General features: G+C 37.5%; 1 protein-coding gene and 1 long non-coding RNA gene across 19 annotated transcripts in view; one reads left to right on the top strand and one right to left on the bottom strand.

Moving 5' to 3' along the window:
• Positions 1-25,142, top strand: PTPDC1 (protein tyrosine phosphatase domain containing 1). Of its 7 annotated transcripts, XM_035558338.2 has the most exons (13): positions 1-189; positions 13,936-14,028; positions 14,250-14,330; positions 14,934-14,975; positions 15,747-16,175; positions 16,723-16,894; positions 17,724-17,804; positions 18,030-18,148; positions 18,918-19,055; positions 19,669-20,876; positions 21,620-21,805; positions 23,224-23,334; positions 23,994-25,142. In XM_035558338.2, the coding sequence occupies exons 5-13, from the start codon at positions 15,818-15,820 to the stop codon at positions 24,108-24,110; spliced, it is 2,490 nt and encodes an 829-aa protein (XP_035414231.1). In that variant the 5' UTR covers positions 1-189; positions 13,936-14,028; positions 14,250-14,330; positions 14,934-14,975; positions 15,747-15,817; the 3' UTR covers positions 24,111-25,142. The 7 variants fall into 7 exon arrangements, with proteins under 7 accessions (XP_035414231.1, XP_035414230.1, XP_035414237.1 ...); XM_035558337.2 differs by lacking the exon at positions 14,934-14,975; XM_035558346.2 differs by lacking the exons at positions 14,934-14,975; positions 15,747-16,175 and having other exon boundaries at positions 6-189; positions 16,723-16,897; positions 23,994-25,141.
• LOC118253705 (uncharacterized) overlaps positions 11,083-25,151 on the bottom strand; it is a 31,429-nt gene continuing 17,360 nt past the window's right edge. For 10 of the 12 annotated variants that reach the window (XR_007708670.1, XR_007708673.1, XR_007708675.1 and 7 more), the window contains 3 exons: positions 18,121-18,234; positions 15,975-16,163; positions 14,040-14,794 (listed from right to left, as the gene is read on the bottom strand). This is a non-coding gene — a long non-coding RNA (uncharacterized LOC118253705). Of the gene's footprint in view, positions 11,165-13,449; positions 13,593-14,039; positions 14,795-15,974; positions 16,164-18,120; positions 18,235-25,151 lie in introns of those variants that run through there. The other 2 variants (XR_004780497.1, XR_007708676.1) reach the window with 2 other exon arrangements.

Genomic DNA, 25,151 nt, shown 5'->3' with positions numbered 1-25,151 from the left:
GCTCGGCATTCCAGCCCCGAGCCAGAGAAACTCTGAGCACACGAGAATTACAATTCACGGCTAAGGCACACATCGCACACGCTAAATAATAGCAGATAATTTAAAAAATGAAGCCTGTAAATGCCAGCAGCGGTTGCTGATGATGCTGCAGCAGGGGAATCGCACTCAGGTCTTTTGAGTAAGACAGAGGTAAGAGCTACAGAGCGGTTTTATTGCTTGTTTAGCGCGTACAGGTACCGTAGGAAATGAGGAACGTGAATGCTGCCAAGACCAAGCCACACCGAAGCCACTTCAGATTTATACAAGCGCTGCCTTCGGAGAAGCAAGCCCTGCTCCCCGAGGGCCGTTTACCCGCACACAAGGCCGCCGTGGTGCCGCGGGGACCCTGCAGCGCGGCCCAGAGCCGGGCCCTGTCAGCCCCCTCACGCCATGCCGGCTCGGGCCCGGCCGCTCCGTGGCTCCCGTTCCCCCCCCTCACGCCCCGCGCCCTCCCCGCGGCCCAGCCCGCATGCGCGGGGCCCAGCGCCGCCTCCCCAGGGCCGGGCGGCGGCGGAGCGGCGGCGGCGGGACGTGGCGGGAGCCCGGCGGGTCCCAGGTGGGTCCCGCGCCCCCCTCCCGGCCCCGCTCCGGGTACCCGGGGGCCGCTCGGGCGCCGCCGCGGCGGCGTGGGGCTCCCCGGTGCGCTAACCGGATAGCCCCAGTGCGGGTCCCGGAGGGGTCCCCTCGGCCACGGGCTCCGGCCCCGTTTTCAGGTTCAGCAGCGGCGACGCCCGGTCTCAGAAAGCTCGGCCCCCTTTGGAGCTTCGGAGACCCGCTCCCGTGCATCGGGGTTGTGGTGTTTAGTAGCTGTCGGTGCTTTTGCCCAGGGGCTGAAGCTATACTCTTCGAAGATCAACAAAAAGAAGGGATTACCGCATGTGTTAGTGACCTAGGCTTAAATATTTCCCCTTTGTGTACCTTCCTTGGTTCGCGTTCTTAGAAAGAGCCGTGTTTTGGGGAGGCCTGCACCTCAATTAGTGAAACGAAGCACCACATCTGTGAAGTAATTAATCCCAGAAGAATACGCGCAAAACAAACATAAGTATTTGCAGTTACGTATTGCTTGAAAGCATTTTTCCGTTACTTGTTCTCATCAGTAGTTTATGTAAAGCATGCACGGAGCCACACGTGTAAGGCAAAGACAGCTGAGTTCGGGAGACGGTCTTCAGGGCGATACGGCAAGAATACCACCGGGGAGATATAATTAGCAGGGTAATCCTCTCGTTAGGTGACCGCTTGAGTGGCAGTATAACCGGTCTGAAGAGTGCTTCTGCCACATGCTTGAGTAAACATTTTACTTAAGCATCATAAATCCAATGATACCACTGCAAGTATATGTATATTTTTACAATAGTAGTAAAGTTAAAAATGAGAGGAGCCATGGGTAGAAACTGTGAAATTTGAGTTGGGTGAAATTTCAGTTGCTGGGAAGGGAAGGGTGGCTCTACGAATACCATGAAAAAATTAAATGGATTGCTAGTGCTCAGATAAAGTACAAGGTGGTTTTACAGGTGGCAAAACCCTCCCAGTTTCTGAACGCAGACTACAGTTTGCTGGCTTACTTTGATTTTGCTTCATGCTAGTATATCACTCAGAATCACAGACAGGCTTGTTTAAAGACGCTTGGTCCAACAAGGCAAGGCACGTTTCCCCTTGCTTTGCAAGGCAACCCAGAAGAGCCCCAGGTGGGTGGTTGTGCCACGCTGCAGGGCTGTGCAGAGCTGGAGGGCTTGTGCTGACTGCCAGCCTCAAAGCACTCAGTGGCTGCACAACGTAGTTAATTCCTGTAACTCCTTAAAACCAGTGCATCGCAACATGAAATCAGTCCTCACTGGTCACCACCACATGCTGTTGGTGAGCCGGTGCCTGACAGGTTATGGAAAGACCCTTCCCTCCCTCCGGGGCAGGGTGCTGCCTGAGCCACCGTAATTCCCCGCTCTTCCCCTGATACAACTACCCAGGCATAGGTTTCACTGGGTTCGCTGCTTTGTGAAACAAGCTTCAGACTGCAGAATTGCTTAAGCACATAAACAACAATACCCAAATAACTTCTAGCCTTGTATTCTGTGGTTAGTTTTCAAGAAAGCATAAGAATTTCTAAACATTTTTGCTCCTGATTTTGGGTAGTCTATTAGTGTTGTAAATTAGAAACGTACATTAAAAACATACCAGTTTGCTCTGCACTGGAGTGTTTCCTGGCCTTAATCCTATCACAGGAGCAAGAAGGAGGTAACACATCACTTGCAGGTGGCTGTGTCTCCCACCTGCAACTCTTCATCTCTGGGCACTTTATTAACTTCCTTTGGTTCTTCCCTCAAACAGTCCCCTGTGTTACAGAGCTTGACCATTCTGTTCCTTAGGAAAAAGCACATGATAAAGTGCCGAAAAGGACTGGCTACCTGAGATCTACTTCATTTTCTTAACATTTCTTCTTTACCAAATCTGCCATTTTTGAACACCTGAGCTTTATTGTGCATATCATCCACAACTGCTCTGCATACTCACAGTAAGACCAGTGTTTCTTAGAAACCACACATACATTAAGCAGTGCTTTTGCAAGGGTCTTCACGAGTTGGTAGCTCCTCAGAAGTTACAAAATATATGAAAGAAGGAATTATTTTCCTAATTTCTCTGTTTTCCAACAACCTGACATTTGCTGACTATTTCAAAGACAGAGCTACTAACCCAAAGTTATTGGATGTGGGCTTTGCAGCCACCTGGGTGCCACTGTGTCATACAGCCAGAAAACAAGCCATCTCACAAAGGAGAGCTAAACTGGGTTGCTCTAGCCCTATGACACCTCCCCTTTGCCTTTTAAATCTCTAGTTTAAGTTGCAATTTTTCTTTCATTTCAAAGCCTGAGGCTAAAAAGAGGTTCTAGTTTATTTCCCTAGACTTGTTGTCACCTATTACATTGCCAGTCCACTGAATGACCTTTAAGTAATGCTTGATGCAATTCTTCAGTTTTAGAACCATCTTTTGAATTGAAATCTTCATATTATCACGTTGCTCCTTCCTAACACTTCACCACATTTCCATTTTATCTTATTATTGACAATTTTAACTAACAGTGGAACAGAACAGGAAAAGAATGAATGTAGGAAGTACAGATGATGAAAGAGGGCGGGGATCATAGGTGGGCTGTTGCTCTGGGATCTCATTAAGGATCTAAACATGTATTTGTCTCACAGCTCTAACACTGCCAGTGTACTTGAGGTCTGCAAATGACAGGCTTTGACCCTGCTTTTGTGATTGATTTGCTGTGTGATATTGCATTGTGCTTAAGGGACAGAAAAAAAAAGTCTAAAAGCAAAGCTTCTAAAAAATCCTTAATAAAATTTCATACAGTTTTAAAGCTACACAAAACTAAAGCAGTCCCTGCACAAAACTAAGGCATTCCCCACAGTGTTTTAATGCAAGTCGCAAATAATGCATCATTAATTGATTTTTATTACCCAAACTACAAGAAGAGAAAAAAGCAGAAGATGAAACAGAAAATGTACCAAGCCAGCTAGGAATCTAAATACGTAATTTGTGCTAAAGTAAAATTAAAAACAATTAAGTTTTATTAAAGTTTTAGGGTAATTTAATGTTCTTATTCTATGTAGCAATGAAAACACTGCAGTCTAAACGATGATCAAACATCCCAATTGCATTCAGATCACTGTGAGACACTTTTCTACCTGCCTAATCTGATAAATTCGTACCTAGCGTCATAGGACAGGTGGATTCAGTAAGTCCACTACAAAGTAGCCATAAGACAGCCCATACAATGCCAGAGAAATAAACTGCCAGAAGCCTGGCAACCCCGTTCTACTTACCTGAAAAGCTTATTAATATCTTTAAAGAGCAATCATAGTTCAACAGAATTTTCCAGAGGATTTGGGATTCTTCATTTTGTTTAAGTAGGAAAATGCCAAGCCTAGAGAGAGAGAGAAAGATTATTAGTTTAGTCACTAGCTTCCCACCTACTCTTTGTATTCTTTCTTTGGAAATGGCAAATTATTTCAGCCTAATGGTTAACTCCCCCAAAAAGTCATCCTCAGTTAGCACAAAGCCTTGTCTTGACAAAAATACGATGACAAGTCTGAACAAACATGTTTGGCACCGATTCCTGGAACTAGCTAAACTCTGCAGATCACTGGAAAAAAAATCAGTTCTTCAGCTGAATAAACTGCCGCTAGTACCGAAGAGTACAAATGCAGGAACAAATAGAAGGGACAACCAAGCGAATCTCTAACACCTACAGATGGACACAGCAAAGTGGCAGGCTGTTGCACCAAGAACTGAAAGCATCCAAGACTGAACCCATCTCCAGAATCACATAGGTAAACAGTGCGGTGGTATTAGCCATATGAAAATAATCACCAAGTTGTGTCAGAGACAGCTTCTCAAATGTGAGCATTTAGGAACTTTCCAAAAAAAAGACTACACTTTTATTAAAAATTTCAGTTAATTAGTGCTTCTTAATTATTCCAAACTGCTTTTTGTTCTTTAGTCAACTAAAAAATCTGCTAACTTCCTCCATTTACTCCTACAAAATGTTTTACCAGATGCTCCACTTGTTTAACGCATTTTTGTGTGCTAACACTTGAAAAATGTGTCCTTTTACTCCCAATTCTTAGACCATGATCTCTAGAGCCACTTTTGTAATGAGGACAGACAATGGGTGATGAAACCAAGAAGCGACGCTGCTGTTGGAGTGTTACTTGGGCAGGGCTCTTCAGAGAGGGAAGAAACTGTCATTTCTTGGTCTGATCTGGAAGTCAGCCCTGCCTTGAGCAGGCTGGATGACCTTCAATTCTTTTTGACCTAAATTTTCCATGATTGTAATGCAGGTTCCTACCAAAGCTCTCTATATCCCAGGAACTTGCCAGGCCTCTAAAGCAGTGACGTGCTTTGGTTTCTGCCTGGGTCCACAAGATACCAAAGTGAATGTGCAATTCCGTGTGCTTACAGCCAGTCATTTAACTGCTGGAGGCAGTGGGGCTGCTGGAGGCAGTGGGGCTGCTGGCTGGTTCTTGTCTACAAGGACAGCGTTCGGAGGCTTGGAGCTCTCCTGTTCCACCTGCACGCCAGGGAGGCTGCGGGTGCTGCACCTGCGAGCCTGAAACCGCTACCAGCCATTAAAGACAGACGCACGACACAGGATTTTAGGCTGCACGCTCTGTTTAGGCTGTTAAATGAAAGAGTAAAATCATAGAATTTTGAAAACTTAATTTGTAGTGGAAGAAAACGTTCTTTGTATTGGCTGTTGTTGAAGTGGTGAAACTCAGTTTTGCAGTATTTCAAGTACAGCTCCCAGGTTTCTAACCTTAAAGTTCAAATTAGTGAACTTTACTTCAGTCAAGTTTTTAACAATATGCACTCACATTATCGGTTACAGAAGCAGGAATGTGTGGCTACATAATACACCTTAGTTAAAATAGTTACAGGCTGTTATTAAATAATTTTAAAATAGTTAAATAGGTATAGGTTTGTTTTTTAAAAAAGCATTTCCATTGCATGCATGTGTTATGTATTTTCAGCTACAAAAAGGAATATAAACACTTGGAAGAACTAAAAGAATATCATGCAGTTGGCACTGAGTTCATCTTGGGTTCAATTAGCATTCATTTTGGGAGGTGAATCTGTTGAAAAATAAAACACAGATTGAACATGGCACTACCTGGTTTCTTCATGAGGTAAAATTCCTCAGGGAAGAAAACAGCATATTTAGTTTCTGCCTTTGTAATTAAAACATAAAACTGCAAGTAGAATTTCTTAATGACATACTTGAGCCTTGAAAAAAGCCTGTTTTCCCCAGGAAGATGCTTTTATGTGGCTTTTGTCTCATTTTACAGTCACATTTACATTCAAACATATGTAAATATTTCTAGTGTTTACAAAACATTAGTTTTGTAAAATAAATATATTTACAGTGACATGTAGCAAACAGTAAATGTAAACTCAAAAAATCTAACTGAAGATAAGTGATCAGAGAATAATAGTCAACCATATTTTCTAAAGTACCCCAGTGGTTTCCAAAATTGCATCCAAATCTTCTGAAGCCCCATTTTTAGTTAAGATTTTTTTTTTCCACAAACGTCCTTATATGTGCACATATATGATGTTTTCTGTTTAATAAAATTATAGGCTGCAGTTTATTTAATGCCCATGATTTTTTTTCATCCCTGCAACATTAGTAAGAAACTAGATGTGTAATCTTAAGGACTTTTAAATTCATTTCTCTCTGTTCTCAGTACATTAATTTTTCTATGGAAAAGTAGTTGGATTCTTTCATTCTGATTTTTGCTGCAATTATTACAGCAAAAATGGTGAAATTTCGCTACAAAATTATTTTGGAAAATTAATGAAACAATATAGTCCTGTCATATGCCCCATCTCTGTTGGCCAAAGTAAGGCAGGTGTTCAGTTCAGAGCACAAGTACGTTGGCATTAGTCTCGAGTTGTCTCCTGTAGCTTGCTGTCCTTGCTTGTTTAAATAATACACACATCCCATTCACAGAAGCTTGCACTAGTACTTTCTTTTTCTATAAGTAATTGAGAGATATTTTTAATGACAAATAGTGAGTAAGCACTTAATTAAAACTAGCTTTTTTTTTTTTAAAAAAAGTGTAGGTAAGCTGTAGAAATAGACAAAAGCCTTTCTTCTTGTCAGATAATATTTAGTAGCTGAAATTGGTTTAGTAAAATAGAATATCATATCCTATTTTATTTATCTTGTTTTCTTACTTTATTTTAGCTCACCTTAGTTAAATCAACAAAGTCCTTGTGTGTTTTTTTTTTCGGTAGATCACATCCTCTACATTCAGAACTTATTTTTCTTCTGCTTTTGAGGTGTTCATTTTAATACAGTTAATTTACCCTCAATTTACATACTTTAATGATAGTATTTGAAAAATAGAAAGTTTTGTTCAGGGTACAACCACAGATATGAACAAGAGACTTAGTTTCTTTCCATGTTGTTATAAAATTACTGTATCAGTTTAACTGCAATTAAGGTACATTCCCCAAATGATTTTTGTAACTCTATGCTTAGTGGTCTGGCACATGTAGACACACATTTACTTGTGGTTGATAACAGGAAAATGAGGTGAACTTAATGGATGAAGCAGAACGATACGGAGGATTCAGTTATTAAAACAGGTTGGTGTGGCCTGTTTGCCTCAATCCCTTTAAAATCTAGGCAGACACAGAAAGCAGTTTATGGGACGATTATCTGCATCGTCTGTAAGGCATTCCTCATACAGTCTTAAGTTAAGAAAAGATAGTTACTGGCTCCTCCCAGATTACCATCACGAATCCAATTAACTACAGGAAATACTGTGGCAATACCATTCAGCATCTCTTTTGTAAATGCGAATTCCCTACAATATATTTCTTGAAGTTGATACTGCAGCAATGAAGGGATCAACACTCACTCACTCTTTTTGCAGGGTAACAGGTAAGATGTTAAACTGAAATTACTGAAATTCTATATTAAAATTCATGTAAATTTGCTGGTTTTGACTATCTGCAGTATAAAAATAATTTCTTTTAAGTCGTAGAGTTCAGTTTTAAAACTTTTCCACTTATGAATGCTTTCAGTAGCATTCAGCAGTGCTGACAATATTTCATTCTTCTGTATGTAGTCTTACAAATCTACTAGTCTTAGTAAACATGATATTCATGATCCATAATATCTGAGTCACTCATTTTTCTTTGTAGAACAGTTAATTTATTCATTTTTACACCATATCCTTTATAATTCTCAACAGTAATTACTGGTTGCCAACCTGTTCAAGGTAGTTTAAAATAACTTCTCTTAACTACTGCGTTAACACTATCACAGAAAGCTGACGTGACTTAATGAGATGAATCAAGTCAATTGGTAGACCTGTCCATCATCTTAGGTTGCAGTTTCTTGCTATTTATGTCAAAAAAACCCCTATTAATAGCAAATACTGAATCACCAGAGCAACACCTACATAATTTTCTAATGAATTGTATTCTTTTGTCTCTTTTGTACGTGAAAGGAGCTACAGTCCTTTGTAAATATCATGCTTAATGATTAAATGACATTCACCTTTAATTAAAACAGGTGATGAATTTTTTTTCCCTAAAGGAAAAAAAAAGCAACAACCCAACTCTTAGAAATAAAAAAATTAGTTTTTGTTGCGTTCCCAGTGAAATCACCACAGTTTGACAACAGCTGTAGTATTGTTCTGCTGTATAAATTCCATATAGCTGAACATATGTTCAAGTTATTACGTTATCTTCCCTTTGTCATATATCTCTGTGTTTATTTTCCTTTTCTGATTTTCTCACGTTTGCTCATAGGTAGTAAACATTTCAAATTTCAAGCAAGCCTAGGGAAGTGAGGTGTGTGCCTATTGAAATATGTGTGCTCAAGGCTAACTGCCTTCAAGCCTTTTACTTGTAACTTAAGTATTTGTGATATGTCTTATCAGTGATTTTTTTTTACTGCAATACGCATTAGAACAAGAAACTTAATCATAATGATCAAGTTTAAGGAGAAAAGTTATCTACTATTTTTCTAAAACTTTAGAAATAAATGTTTTGTTATTTCTTGTAATGTTCAAATTAGATAGTGTGTTGTACTTTTAAATATGATTTCATTTACCAGTGCTTCCTGTAGAAGTCACTAACTACCCCTCAGTGTACTTAGCTTTTTCTATCAAAAATGTTAATGATCTGCCTATATTATCAGGTGTAAAACCTGAATTTAATGACCAAGTTATAATTTATTAGCTCTTAACCACTTTATTAACTATAAAACAGTCCTCAGTACATGATCATATTTTTGCTTAATTACCTGAGTTATCTTCAGTTACATAAATTAATTAGTGCAGTTTTCAGAACTTTGCATTTTGGCAATGAAACTTTATCCCATGTAATCTTCCATTTATACAAATACCCTGTTGACTTCTATGGGACTGCTCATAAAAGCAAAGCTACTGAAGAAGATAAGTAGTTAGAGAATCAGGCCACGGAGTGAATTTTAATGATGTTTAATTTTAATGGTGGGCATAGGTGCTAAGTGAATATGGCCCCTACCTGCATCTGCAGTTGACTATGTTGCTTTAAAAATTGGCCACTGGTTAGTTACTTATATGTGAATGCAACAGGGGAGAGAACAATTCATTTTAAAAGGCAAGAAAATAGTAAAAAAACAATCCCCGCATTTTATATGACAAGCATAAGCATCAGCATGTGCCTCTATTGCATGAATATATTTGAGGTTTAAAATAGCTTTTCTTATACACCGACATTAAAAACTTGAAAGCTTATCCAAGGTTTCTCATGTTAACATAAAAACTAATCTTTTGGAATATGTGGTCTGCTGTCATATTCTAGTTACCAAATCCATACAAATCTGAAGAAATGGGACTCCACTATTAGTAAACAGCTCCACAGAAATGTGGAGAGGATTCCTGTTTGTGCTGGCAGCTGAACTGGCACAACTGTAATCATTCCAGTCTCGACTGCAAGCTCTTCTGTTTTGAAAACGTGTTCCAAAAATAGTAATTGCATTTATTAAATAACCATATTAATTGCTTAGGTAAACTGGGACCAGTCCTTGTCTTTGCACTTTTGGGCTTGTTTTCTGACTGCTAAAACATCAGACATTGTTCCTTTCTGTCATTTCATTTTGGAGCAAAAATTCAGCCCAGTGACTGGAAACCACTGATTTCCAGGTCCTAAAATTCTACAAAAGAATCTTCCTTTTTGCGTGCTCTTGTGAACCAGGAAGGCATGCCTCCTGTATGCTCCTCCTGGCCAAGTCTGCCCACCAGTTGGTTGCAGATCCCTGATCTCTCCCTTTTCCTACTTGCTGCATGGCATTTTGCTACTTAACCTGTATCTTCACAAAGAGAAGCTCTTTCATTCCAGAGGAAATGGACGTGGACCAGAGGCTGCATCACTCCTTAAAAAGAAAGTGGGAGCACAGACTGACCTCACCAAAGGCAGCACAGTGTGCCTGTACTATTTCCTCTGCAAGAAATTCACCTCTGCGTAGATGATGCATATTTGACAGCTGTCATTTGTTACCAAATGCAACAGGTGAATTCAGCAGTGCTACCAACAGGCAACAAAAGCTGATACATCCCTTCTGTTAGGGATTGGTCTGCTCAAAAACAGGGAAAAAAAAAATGAGGTAAAGAGACACCAAAATAAGTACAAAATCCACACCTCAGAGGGACCTGCTGAAATATCCCCTTAGGGCTTGATATCTGATTTCAATATACGCTTGTTTTCCTGGGCAATGGGGTTCTGCTGTTTACTTCAGTCAGCCATCATCAGTGTTATTTTTACTACATTTTGGTTGCATTACCTGTGGCGTTTATGCAAGCTCAATGACATTGCTTCCCATGATAAAATATAAAGAGATGGAACATCACCTAAGACACCATTCCATTTCTTAAATTGTGATAGCAGGATTAAAAGGCCAGCCTCTTTGCTGTCATGGCAATAGAAATGCATGTCACCCAGATAACAGAGGGGATCTGATTAAGGTGGTGTCATGATTGCCACAAGGCACGTGACTCAGTTCCCTCGGGGAGCTAATAAGGAACGTGACCTGGAATAACATTTGAGACTTGTTTTTTCTCTAGCGTCTATCAAGTGTTAACGTGATGAACAAAATGTTGAAGGGGACCTTTTTAAAACTAAAAAATATATTATATAGAGAAAAAACAGGAGAGTTGTTTCTTTTACCCAGCCACTATTTTAGCTTTTAACACTGTTTTTATCTGCAGGACGGTAATACCCCTCTCTGTAGTAACAACACTGAAATAGTACTTCCTGTCCCAAAATAAAACTTTTTACCTTTGTTCAAGGGAGTGCATCATTTCTCTGTAAACTCTTATCACAATCTTACTTAACTTTTTGTTTGTTTGTTTCAGAAAAATATACAACAAAACAGATAATTGGAATTGCCTGGTCATACAGAACAGGAAATACAGATTTGGTCTATCTTCTAAAAAAATTTGAGGGAGGCCTAATTTGTTAAAAAAATAACACATTGTTTACCTCTGCCATTCTGAGCAATCTTGCTAGTATTTTATATATTGTAGGTATGTCGTCTGCATCTCTTCCCTCTTCTGTAAAGGCCTGAAGTCTAGTTTAAAAAAAAGAGAAGAGGAAAGTAATTTTGATTGATAGAAATATCTCTACTATTTCATCTCATTTCTTCTGTCTAACACTGGGTACAAGCAAATAGGAAAACTAAACAGGCATACATAAATGTCTGTGAAATACAGTAACTAACAGATGATGTTTGGTTTCATTTATTGTTCCAGGTAGCCTTATTTTACCAGTAAGTTGCAGGTAATACTGCTGTAGCATGTAAGTCTTCAGTTTTGAATGGAGACTTCCTATAACACAGTATTCATTCTGACATGTCCTGCGATGTATGTCTGGAAAACTCGGTCTATTTAAATAACATTCATATTCTTTATTCCATATTTCAAGAAATGTATTTGCATTTATTAAGCATATTGTTCAGACAGGTGCAGCACAAATGTTATATGAATCTGTAGTCTGTGTTGAGCAACCTATTAGTTTGTGATTAAATAACTCTGTAGTAAATTCACTTATATTTTCAAACAGATCACAGTGCGCTGTTTCACTTCTTGCAACGCAGATACAGACTATGGAAAAATATTTAAAAAGCAATGATTTCACGGAACTATAGATTCAGAAAGAGTTGCCTGAACTCAGTCCTGGCATACATAAAAAAACACTGCCTCCAGTAAAAGCTCAAGAAATCAAATTCTATTTCCAACAATTTCATGAAGTGCTTTATACTGCATATCCAAAACTTTGTTAAAAAAATCTGGTACTTTGTAAATTCAACTACAAATGTTAGAAATGCCAGATTTCGAACTTAGCTTGAAGCTTTAGTTCTGGAACATTTTAGGGAAAGATGATGGCCTTTTCAGGATATAGGTATTTCACCCACATTCCTCCCCATGGGGGAATCATACAGAGAAGCTTGAGCTGTGTCCTAGTTTAGTGGGACACAGCCTGACTGGACTTGGTTTTCTCTGGCAGCTACTGTTCATTGTCAGAACAGTGTGACTGGTGGTGATTCTGCCGCCCGTAATCATAGATTACATCTGACTTTTTCAAATGCTTGTATGTTATCTGGAAAAGCTATTAAGATTTTTGAGAGAAATTTCTGAGAAATAGAAATATTTCTTTAGCTGCTGAGTTTCCTCTGATCGTGAAAGCCATCCATTACTGATTTCAAAGGCCACTGGGGAGGGAAAAAAAGAAAAAAGAAAAGGTAATTAAGGTAATTAGAGCTCAAAATAGAATGCAAGTTGTGCCTGTATTCCTGCCTATTTATTAAAGGCACTGACTTGTAAAAGTGCAGTCAGATGGTCAAGTAGCTGACCAGAAAATGTTCAGGATACCCTTTAGTCTACAGTAAGATTCATCTGAATGATCTGAATGAATATTCTTAATAATATACAGATTTACATTAGAAATGCATTCCTTAATATCACTTAAGTTTTGAAAGGCCTGTTGGCTTTCACAAACACAATTCTCATCTTTTTGAGGTCACTGATGCAGCAGTATTAAAAGGTTATTAATGGGCATGTATATTCAGTTCCCACCTTCAAGCATCTTGAAAAGGACAGAGTTGTACTAGGTGACTTTGATATGGAATAAAATCCATAAGCATGGTTGGAAGAAAATTTCAATTTATTCAACTATGTGGCAGATAGTATAATATCAATTAATGAGATTTTATGTGCCTCTATTCAGATACTTACTTAAAATAATAATGCAGAATTATAGATAAAGTGTGGACAGTAAGCAGCAAGCAGTTAATACCTCATTTCAACACAGCACTGGACTGTTTACCACATAATCCCTGCATTACTTTTTATTTTCATTTTTTTCCAATATTTTTAGTAAATCTTTTAAAACACTATTTATGCTGCTAAATTCTGATACAGTTTTTGCAAAACGTGGGACAGAAGGTTTGTCTATTTAGAAAAGTTTCAATAGTTACAGGGGAGACACTTAATTTGGTATAATATTTTTTTTTATTTTTAGTATTACATTTGCAACTATTTTACTATTGAGATAAGAGGAAGAGATCTTTTAATGTGTAAACATTTTCAGTCAGGATCCATGTAGCTGGTTTACTTACACATCACAGTGACTGATGTGTTCGTGTTTACAGCCTTCCTTTAGTTCTCTTTGTCAGATACAGTCTCTTCAGAAAATGACTTGCTTTGTATTAGAAATTGTATTAAAATATGTTTTCTGCTTAGACGAAGTCTTGGGTTCACTTTTGTTTTTAGAAGAGAATCTTCATATATGTGATTTCAAACTTGCCATCATACCAAAAACAAAGAATGGAGGGAGGAGAGCAGAGAAAGCACGTACCTTGTGGATAGTCTGTTGGGCAAGTATCAACTAAAAGTATGAATGGTATGATTTAGAAATAGTGCTGCCATTCTGGTATCATTAGATTTGCTGGAATTGCCCCTTGGAAGGTTCCAGTTAAAGACTTACAGTTGTATGGTTACCTGTACAAATTTGAGAAAATCAAGATGGCATTACATTAAAGGCATCTAGTTGAGTGCCTCCTGTCCATACAAAGCACACAGTCCATATAAAGTACACAGTCAGCCAGACTCTGGAGCTAGAAATACACAATTAACTAAACTTCAAATTGCTAGGGCAGACAGTGAAGCAGTTGAATTTTAAGATGACTGCACATCAAAAACAAAGTACAGTCCATGTTTGACTGCCCCAATCTTAAGCCTGGGGCAACTTTATAATCATTTGTCAGGTACTCAACTTTAACTCAGCTTTATTTTGCTTTTTTTGAGTTGTAGATTTACAATGAACACACTACTGTTTCAACAGGTACTGCAATGGCTGCAGGAGTTTTGCTGCAAAATGAACTACCATATTCTTCATTGCTAGAGAGCAGTGTACATCTTGCAAATATGAGTTCAGGTAATAACTTTCTCTGATATGCCATTCTTAAAAAGTGCTTAAAGAAATTATCATTTTTTTTCCATAGGGAAAAGATGTATTATTATCAAATTATAATGTTAAAATGTCTCTAACAAAAACAAACTGCATAACATTATCACTGTGATGTGTTTTTAAGCTTTTATGTTACTTCCATATTGTCAAGTCTCTTAATTAAGAAACTATGTCATTTCCATGTTCAGAAACCGCCTTGCTCTCTGAAAGTACAAACACCTCTTCAACAAAAAGAACTCTATAATAAAATATTTCAAGTCTTACTTTGGGTGAGTACTTGCAAATCATGGTAGATTCAATGGAAAAATATGGTGTGCAGCATTTTATCTTGCTCATTTCTGACTCCATCATTTAATATATCCTGAAAAAAAGATTCTGGGAAGAGAAAGAATAAGAATTAAATATAAGAAAGCCATATAATTAACTGGAAAGCATTTTTTTTTGCGTTTGCTGGATATAGGTAGCACTTGAAGTAGCCTCTTTCATCTCCTTCCTTCTTCAACCTAACACCCAATATAAAAACATATTCAAATATTTTCTCATCTCCTAATATCAGCTTTATTAGGATAGTCAGATCTTTGAGATGACAGCTAATGGTCAGCTTTAACGTTCTCCTTTTCTCATATCACATCACTACCAACGATTAATGCCTGGTATCTACAGAAAACCTTACCATGTCTTAAGAGCTGGGGAGCAGTATTCAAAATTCAGTCACTCCGTTCCTGTTCAGTACCTAGAAGAAAACAGTACATGTTTACCTGAGGAATGTTTATCAAGAGAGCTTTCTCGTATGCAATTCCTCTTTAAGAATTCCTGTTTTCATAATCAAAAGAAAAAATCAAACACAGACTGACGATAGTATATATCCTTAGGAAAATGCAACAGGATTTATTTGTCAGTTGACCAAAGCTGTGGTGAGTTTTCTTCATTATTTCCCCAAGCTTTCCGCTTTAACATTCAGTCTAACGTACAAACAATGGGATGACTTTTTTTTTTTGAATTATTTTTTAAATATTTCTATAGTTTGTTCTCCACATAGTTGCATAAGAATTTTGTGCTTTTGAAAACAGCAGTCCTGTTTTTGAGCAGTCCTTCTGGCCAGCTCTTTCTTACCACACTAGAAGCAAAGAGGGAGGCAATTTGCCACCTAATATCTACCTTCATAAGCCTAAAGCACTCAACCAATGCATCTTCTCCTCCCCATAATCTGCTTTATCTCAGTCTGTAGGGCTAACAGCTTTGGTTAATAAAATAGCTGTGCCCTGAAAAAAATAAGCCTTTTGTTTTGAATAACAAATTGTGTTTTGTTGAAGATATGAATGGTCCCGAGCGAACAGTCTACAATTCATCATGTACTGAGCCATTTCAGTAGGAACACACTAATCCCAATCATTACAGAGCTAATGATGCATTTTGGAGCAACTAAGTGGAGGGAGAGAGGTGGTTGTGGAATGTTAACCCAAGAGGTGGAGGAGTATAATGTACTTACAGATTTCTCAGGAAGCAGAGCCCCCAACTGCATTCTGATTGTTCTTTTGAATATACTATTTTGTGTCTTAGCGGATTCTGAATGTATGTTATTTACGACCAACTAAAATACTCACATTGTTTACGGAAAATGTTTTGGTTGTTCCCGGTCCATTTCCAAAATTATCTACTTGAAATGCAACTATTTTCATCGGCAGCGGAACAGCTTGTCCCAACCAGGACCAGCCCCTACAGCATCTCACTGCCTCGGGGCTGGCTGCGAGTTACTATGGTGACAGCTCAGCCCCTGCCTTCTGTGCCGGAGCGGGCAGGAGGATGCTGCACATCCCTACAACTTCGGCACGGAACAACTGGGGCGTTCGATCAGCGCGTCCTCAGCACCCTGCTACACTGTCACTGGGGCTGGTCAGTCATGCAGGGCTCACCCCGGAGGCGTTCAGCTGCGAGTATTTTTAGCAACTTTTTCCAGGGCCGGAGGCATTCTTCCTCCGATCCCCTTCTCCGCATAATCCAGAGGCGCCGGAGCTCGGTGGTGGAGGTACTCTCATCATCAACTCAGCGCGTTATGGTGGCGATATCGTCTCTGAGCCCCGAGGAGCTGGATGCAACTTTTCCTGAAAAAAAGAGTAAAGTAGTTTTCATTCAAACTGTTGGCAGTTCTGGTTTTGTTGCTGTTGTTGTTGTTGTTCAATTCATATGCTTTTGCTCTGTTGACTGTATTACATATATATGCATAAAATACTGTTTAAAATCTTTTTTTTCTGTATTTTATATTTCATTCATAGATTCATATTTGAGTATTAATACATGCTTTTCACTAACAGCTCAGTTACAGAGAACAGATAAAACAGAAGCACACCTTCATACATACAGCAAGTGCACGACTAACTATTTTTGATTTTAGGTGGAAGATGACAGTGACATTTGTTCTGCTGCACAGGTTATCACACACCTGTAACTTCATCAGAAAGATCAAATTTGCTGTGAGAAAAAGCAACTTCAATTTTTTTTCCTCAGAATCCTTAAAGTCCGTGTTGAAAAATGAGTTGTAAATTTATATATTTCATATCTGTATGCTCTTTGTAACTTTGTCAATTTAAGGCTGAACAGATGCTTTTAAGGTGGAAATGAATTTGTAAGCCTCCTTACTAACTACTTTTGCTTGTGTTATAGGAAGTTCAAGGCGTCCAACAGCAAAATACACTAAAGTAGGGGAGCGCCTTCGCCATGTCATTCCTGGTCACATGCAGTGCTCCATGGCGTGCGGTGGACGTGCTTGCAAGTATGAGAACCCAGCTCGATGGAGTGACCAGGAGCAAGCCATTAAAGGGCTCTACTCTTCTTGGTAGTATGCAGCATTTACTGTCACTAAATGTAACTGGATCCAGTATATTTATTAAATGAGAGAATCATACTTAAGATTTTTTTTCAAATCAACCACTTCCAAGTTAAGTATAAAACATAATGATAGCGTGATTCAAAATTACAAATTAACAGTAAACCATAATAGCCATTGTACATAGCCCAGTAAAAATGATGAAAGACTTCTGTGTACTTCCAATAGGTTTGGTTCAGATCCCAAAGAATAAATACCTATCTGTCATGAATTTTATATATATATATATATATATATATATATACACACACACACACGCATATATATATATAGATTTAAAATGCAAATGAATTAAAACATGGTCATAATAGAATTTCAAAGTAAAAACAGTTACTGGAGATGAAATAATGTGTATGTTCAAAAAAGCATATTCATATACAGTATTATTCATGTGACACATATCTTTTAAATTCTTAACAGTAACAGTGAATGCTATTGAGAAGCATACAAGCCTTAAAGGGACAAACAGGGATCAGTCCAGATTTTTATTCAAAGGAATTTTTTAATATGTTAATTCGACTGGCATTTAAATAGTTCAAGTAATGGTCTTTTGATATGTAATACCTGTATTAGTTTAATAGGATTTACCACTAACGCTGTATGACAGTAGAATTTTTTGAAAAATCATTTCTAGTTAATCAACAATGTGTTTGTCTTTCTTAAAAATCACACAGTAATCTTACCGTAGCAAATTCATACCAGGGAAATTATTAATAATATCATTATAATCTTTATTAGTGTACCAGTAATAAAAACTACTGCTTTTTTAATTTCTTAGGATAACAGATAACATACTGGCTATGGCTCGACCCTCAACAGAATTAATTGAAAAGTACAACATTATTGAGCAGTTTGAAAGGTAACAAAATTTACTCATTATTTATTGTAGGTATTACTCATGTAATTCCCAATCCATTTTCTCTTTCAACACAGATTTGGATTGTTGCTAAAGATCCTTCCATTTTACTGATGCAACAGTATAAAGATTTTTTCTCCCCTAAGAATAAATGTGTGTTTCAGAAAATTTGGGATAATAAGATTTTGGTTGCATATAATGCTTAGACTCATCTATTCCTTCCTTAAGATGTGGCATAAAAACCATAATTAACCTTCAGCGTCCTGGGGAGCATGCGAGCTGTGGGAATCCATTGGAACAAGAAAGTGGTTTCACTTACCTTCCTGAAGCTTTCATGGAGGCTGGAAGTAAGTTCACTCCTGCTGCCATTCCTCATTAATTATTCACTTCAGCACCAGATATTTTTACTTGAATTCTCACGTATTAAAAGCAGCTATATAAGAAATGTTGTACAAAAGAGGGTGTAAACATAAAACTTGGCAAATATAATTGAGAGTGAATAACACATTATCCAATACTGTATATATGTAGAGTGATATTAGAGGGTTTACATTCAGGTATTTAGAATAAAGAAAGGACGACAGCTGGTTATTTTTTTTTCTTCTGAGTTCCCAAACATATGAAACATTAATGTTGTTTCAAATTCTGGTATAATTCAGGTTTTCTTACCTAGACTATAGAACATTTTTTGATTAAAGGACATTTGTAATGACAGAATTTTTATATTTTCAAATGCTGAGATGAGGAAAAGTGCTTCTGTATAAGAAAGAGCTTTGGACTGAAGCGGTGCTTTTATTTCTAAAAAGAAAAGATTATGCTCTACCTATGTATAGCTCAGTAATTTTTGTATGAATCACTCCGCTTTGTTATATCTTTCACATTCCAGCTGAATTTGAGTTTGACAAATCTTTGCTAGCGTCATGTATTTATCAAAGTGAAACAGCAAAAGTACTCTGAAATAGGAAAATAATCTCTTGCAAACAATATGTAGTCATATTCTCCTAAGATTCTTTATGCGTTTTTAATACTATCATTTATTAGTCATCTCTCCCCTGCATATAGTACTGAAAATTTCACATTCAGTAAAGCAAATAACTCTCTCTCTTTTTATTTTAGTTTATTTTTATAATTTTGGATGGAAGGATTATGGAGTGGCATCTCTCACTACTATACTTGATATGGTAAAAGTCATGGCTTTTGCGTTGCAGGAAGGAAGGGTAGCTGTTCACTGTCATGCAGGACTGGGTCGGACAGGTAAGTGCTCTACTGCAACATCAACAGACTTGTTTTTCTGAAGATGCAAACCCCTACTGTCATAACTTATTAATGATTTAAATTATATATCATTGCAAGATGTACATCTATAAAGTGGTTAAAAATGCTAAACAAATTTGTGAAAATGATCTGTCAGTGGTGGAAGAGATCAGTTTTAATATATAAAAACAGAAACCTGTAAGGTTTGAAAATTTTTGAATCTGTATAATAATGCCCTGTTACATTCAAATGGGACAGCTTTCTTTTGATGGGAAAAATTCACCTAAAATTTCAACTACTCCTGGCTCTTTCAAGACTCATTTGCCTGAGTTGTTCCTGTAGAAGCCACCATCAGTCCTGTGTTCACTTATGATGCAACTCCTAGAAATGCTGTGGTGAGAAACAAGCTCTCACTTCAAGTGTAGTTGCAGTAAACAGTAGGTTTACTGTATCTTGTGGTCCAAGGAAAGCAACTACACTTGCCTAACAGGATCAGGTAATAAAGGCACAAAACCTCTATCCCTACCTACATTCATTTTTACTCCATGGTTTTTCTGAATGTTTGTTTCAGTTTGATAGTTCTACAGCTAATTTTTGTGTTTATATTTCCCAGGTGTTCTAGTAGCTTGCTACTTAGTTTTTGCAACAAGAATGACAGCTGATCAAGCAATTCTTTTTGTCAGAGCAAAAAGGCCTAATTCTATTCAGACTAGAGGGCAGTTACTATGCATCAGAGAATTCACTCAGTTTTTGATTCCTCTGAGAAATGTGTTTGCATGCTGCGAGCCCAAGGCACACACGGTGACACTGTCCCAATACCTGACCCGCCAAAGACATCTGCTCCATGGTTACGAGAGCAGGCATCTCAAACACGTGCCAAAACTCATTCATCTAGTTTGCAAACTGTTGCTAGACTTGGCAGAAAATAGACAAGTGATAGAAGCAGAACTGTTAGATATACCAGATCTCTCAGCTGAAATTGAAAAGACTGTTTCTCAGCTGGTGTCTGCACAGCTAGATAGAGAACTGGCAAGGCAAGACAGTGACACGTCGGACTCCTCCCACGCCCACTCGGCCACCTTTGAGACCCAGGATTGTCTTTTCTCCCTGGCACATGAATGTGATCCTCTTTGGAAAAGAAGGAACGTTGACTGCCTTCAGCCTCTCACTCATGTGAAAAGGCGTCTTAGCTATAGCGAGTCAGATTTAAGGAGAACCGAGTTCCTCTTAGAACAAGCAGAAACTGCGTGGACTGTACCTGCTCAGATATTACGGTGCAACAAACTTAAGCAGAACAGTGGGGAGGAGTGTTCTGCCACAGACGACCAAAAGCCACAGCTGGATTTAAACAAAGAAGCATTAGTGCGTAATACATGTACGATTTGGAGTCAAACTAAATTTAATTTGGATGGGCGAAAAGATGGATCTTCAGTTCATCATAGAAGGAACTCTACCAAAGAAGTACAACGCAGCAGAACTTTTTCTTCAGGTCTATCATCTATCCACACTTCCAGGGAAACTAGAACACCAAGGCAAAATTTTGCCAATGAGATCAGTCACAGAAAAGAACGCATGACTAATATGTACAGCAGAAAAGTCTACGTCTCCGAGGACTCTGATTCTTCTTCTTCTTCTAAAGTGAACTTTTCCATTGGATGCGAAAGCCAAGGTAGCAAAGATCTGTCAGAGGCAATTCCACACATTGTTCTGCAGTCAGAATTAAGTTTAGAAGGCCGAAGAGTTTTGGCAGCAAAAGCACTTGCAAATATAAATGAATTTCTGGAAGAGGATGAAGTGAAGCAGAAGGTAGAAATGTGGCAGGTAATTTTTAATTTGACTCAGTGTTGTATATTCTGCAATATTTCACCTAGGTTAATTCCTAGAACGGCAAAAATGGTACCACGTGCTTTGAAAGAGCTGAGACACAGATTTATGCTCTGGTTAAGAAAAGAATTGTATTTGTCAGTTATCACCAGCTCTTTCAATAGTAAACGAAGTGAACCTACAAATTTTGGTATCTCACTGGAGGTTAGAACATTGTTTCTGGTTGTGTTCATTCATTTTACAAACTAATGAAAACTGATGCTATTATCTGTAGCTTAACTTCATTGCTGATAGCATAAATGTACTACAGATATTAAGTTAGAGCTATGTTGTTTTTAACCAGCGCTTTCTCAGAACTAATCGGAGGATTCTGTGTGTAAAAGTATTTAGTAGAAACTTAATTGCTTATTCTCAAAACCAAATCCTCCTACCAACATTTGTTTTAAAGTAGGAATCCAAGAATATGTAAAATAGCTTAGGAGATAACTGGGAGATTTGGAGCTGCACTACTTATGTCATCCTTCTGTTTTAAAGAATCACTTGTATTACTGCTGATTAATGTTGATGCTTTAGAAAAAGAAAAAAAAGAAATAATTTTTTTGGAACTGTTAAGTCTTCTTTTCATGTTGGAATGTAAGCAGCCAAGTACTGCTACAATCAAAGAGAATGTTAGTAAAAGTAAATAGATGATTCATTTTCACCCTCTTCCCCCCCCCCCCCTTTTTTTTTTTTTCCTAAAGAAAGAACTGAATTCTCGAGATGGAGCTTGGGATAAAATATGTACTGAGAGAGATCCTTTCATCCTCTGTAGCTTGATGTGGTCCTGGATTGAGCAACTGAAAGAACCTATTATATCCAAAGATGATATTGACATGTTGGCAAAAAATTCCATAGAATCACAAGATGCACTTAACTTACTGAGAAAGGTAGAAGATATTATATATGTCAATCCATTATTTTACTGTTAAGTATATTTTGTTAATACATGTTGAACTATTCATTTATTGCCTTTAGACACGGAAATTGTACTTTCTAAAGGCAACTTCAATTTCTTTAAACATCAAAATGAGGATTGTTTTTATATTCAATAGTATGAGCTGTAATCAGTACTACCATGATGAATATTATAAGAAAAGTGAGTTATCTTTGAAACTTATTTGGTAGAAGCCCAACTTCATTTGCATGCCTGCAAATTCTCCAGTTGGAGATCCAGGGGCAAAGACAAGAAACTTTTGCCTTTTGTATGGCTTTTGTTAATGTCAAATCTGTCAGCTGTGCTTAACAGTTGTCATGTTTGCTGTGCAAACGACATACTCCATCAGTTTCGGAAGAACTGGACAAGGAATAGGAAGAATTTGCCAATTGAAGGATACAGAAGGCAGGCCAAAATCCTTTACTTAATTCAGAACTGCGGCCATTTGTATTCTGAAATGAGAAACAGGTACTTCTGATCCACAATCACTTAATTGTGCTTACCCCAAAGAGCTAGATGCAGGGTAAATAAAATAAAAAAAAACACCTCTATTCTCGACCTCTTAATTACACAAACCCATTTCATAATTTTTTGGGAATTGCTTCCAAAGTATTTGTGAAAAAGACAGGACCCCTTTTAATAGCCTCTAGATATCCAAGAATACAGCTTCTAATCAGTAGGTGGGCAGACTTTGTGTGCAGTGACCGCTTTCATGACATGACATTCAGAATTCTTCATCTCAAAATGTCATGTTTCTTCCTGAAGCATTCTTCCACCCTATGAAGTTTTAAATTTCTGTTTGCATCAAAATAAAAAACACTTTTAATCTATAAAAATAGAAACCTCTAATCCCCCTTGGAAAAGGGATGGGAATTAGCAGCGCCAAGGATATTTTTGCTCCATTTATATACATCCTTGTCTCTCTGCAAGCTTCTTTTCATGGTGAAGGATACTTGGGAGGCCAGAAGGAGATGTAGATCATGCTACGTTAGCCAGGGAAAGAGCTAATGTGCATAGCATTTGAGACTGAAAAGATCTAATCTCACTTTTTCTATGCCACCTCACGTGAGTGTTGCGCTTTTTGTGTTGGGAATCTTGAAATGCCGGGTCTCCAGAAGAATGCCTGACCTTGTTGAAATTTCCAGAATAGTCTGAGATACACAAGAGAAGAGTTTCTCCCATCATGACTGAAACAATTACGTCGAAGCTCTTAAGGCTTGTAAAAATTCTCTCCCCAACTCCTACACCTGAAGGTTTCAATACAGAAAGGCACAGTCTGATATTCGAACAGCAATTAACAAAAATGGAAAGTTAAATGTTTTTCTTGAAAAGATTTCTTCTAACGAGCTGCTGTTCCTTTTTACCCACCAGGAACAGTGTCAGACTATCCTTTGTGTTTTACACTGTGTGGTGAACTTGCAAATGCTACCAGCTGATGTGGAGGAGGCCTTACTTGCTCGTGCTATTAAAGCTTTCACTAAGGCAAGTAACCATTTGTCCCAGACATCATATTTATTTGTTGTAAATCATGTAGGGTAAATCAACACAGCAGTCCTCTGTGTTAAAAATTACAGTAATTCCTTCACACTTAGTGTACTCATGCTATCTATTTCAGAGTTTATATTTTATAATAACCAGCCTACATAGGAAATATTCTCAACAAAATTACATTCTGTCACTACAGCCTTAGTCCTTTAACCTCATTTTTCTATTTCTGGATCAATTCCAATTCACAGACTTCTTCACATTAGGGAAAAGATAATTTCTAAGTGGTGAGAACAATTAGGCATTGGGAGTAGCCTTTACTGCTTGGACTGTTGTCATCAGATTAAATTCTTTTCTAAAATTACATTGCAGTTCAGCAGGTGAAATTATTTGAAAAGAAAGTTCATTGCTTCCTAATCTCTTGTAAATCTACAGACATGCCACCTGTTAAAACAATCATGACATTTCTCCTCTGGTTAGTTTGTTTTAATGTTTAGTCAGCAAAAGATTGTAAATACTCAGAAGTACTCCATAACACAACACATATTGTCTTTGATAAATCTGAAAACTGATTTAAAAAATGTTGGTCATCTACTTTGCATTTTGCCATATGACATCTATTTAACAACTGAACTCAATTTTCTCCCTTTTATTAGACAAGCTTCGATTCCGAAAATGGACCCTATGTTTACAATACCTTGAAAAAAGTATTTAAACAAACACTGGAAGAAAAAAGAAAAAGGCTTAAGGAAGGAACAGAAAATCCCTCCTAATTTCTGCATGGCAATGCTGAAGAATTAGATGGGTCTACCATATTATTTTGCATTTTGCAGCTACTGTATTTTGTGCTATTTGGTATGATTTACTTAACTTCAGGTGACAGTAGTTGTTAACAAAACATTTTATTTTTTTAGAGGGAGTTTTAGTGACAATTGTTCTATCTACATGGTTCTAAGGAACAGCTCCTGTATGACCGTACTGTAGCATTTTGGTTTCAAGTACTACGCTTTTATTTTGTGAACTTTTCTGTTGTCTTCAGATGTATTTACTGATTTCGACTCCTCTGTCATTGGCAAGCTATGCTATTTTCAAGTTACAAGGTTGCCATAAATTCAGTGCCATGGTACATGAAGGTTTAATGGATTAAGTTAATGTTTATGTATTAACATTAAATATGTTTACATTAATGTTACTTGATTTTACTTTGCAGAAAAATAAATATTGACTGAACTTACTAAACTTTTCCTTTTAGAAAATTTAAAATAGGACAAATAGTGAACAGAGCTTAGGGTCTACTGTTAACAGCAGATCATTTTTTTTTCTTGTAGATACCTTAAATAATTGTCACCAATGTATTTCTAAAAGGTGTTGCAGAAGAGAAATACATTAAACGCATTGAGTATGAAGTTATAAAGGTCTGAAGTTAGATTTTTTTTTTTTAATGGAAGATAGGCTGTGTCATCTTAAATGCTTTGAATAAGAGCAAAGTTTTACCTTACTAGTTAAACTTTTATAGACCTTATTTTAAGTGGAAAAAATATGTAATTATCAAACATTAAAAAGGATATAATTCTCTCTGTACTTATATTCAGCAAAAACTTATACAGAAATGTAACAGAATAACACTCAAAAATAATCAATGAAAATCTTATCTACAGTACACTTTGTAGCGGTATTTTCATCTAATAGGACAGAACAACGGGGATATCATCATTCCGAGTTTTTGATGACAGCCTTAGGATTCAGATTGGAACATCATTTTGGAGATTAACAGTTTATCCAGTTTGATATATTTAAGTGGTTAAATAAGAATT

The sequence above is a fragment of the Cygnus atratus genome, chromosome 10, assembly GCF_013377495.2.
Source record: "Cygnus atratus isolate AKBS03 ecotype Queensland, Australia chromosome 10, CAtr_DNAZoo_HiC_assembly, whole genome shotgun sequence".
NCBI lineage: Eukaryota > Metazoa > Chordata > Aves > Anseriformes > Anatidae > Cygnus > Cygnus atratus.
The sequence above is the reverse complement of the archived record's forward strand: the minus strand, read 5'-3'. Positions and strand labels throughout refer to the sequence as shown.

What these genes read in the sequence shown, in the direction of transcription:
- PTPDC1 (XM_035558336.2), top strand. Translation starts at nt 15,632, where the DNA reads ATGTATGTTATTTACGACCAACTAAAATACTCACATTGTTTACGGAAA. An exon ending in AACTTTTCCTGAAAAAAAGA is followed by an intron (nt 16,176 to 16,722) that starts GTAAAGTAGTTT and finishes CTTGTGTTATAG; the next exon opens with GAAGTTCAAGGCGTCCAACA. An exon ending in AGCTTTCATGGAGGCTGGAA is followed by an intron (nt 18,149 to 18,917) that starts GTAAGTTCACTC and finishes TTTTTATTTTAG; the next exon opens with TTTATTTTTATAATTTTGGA.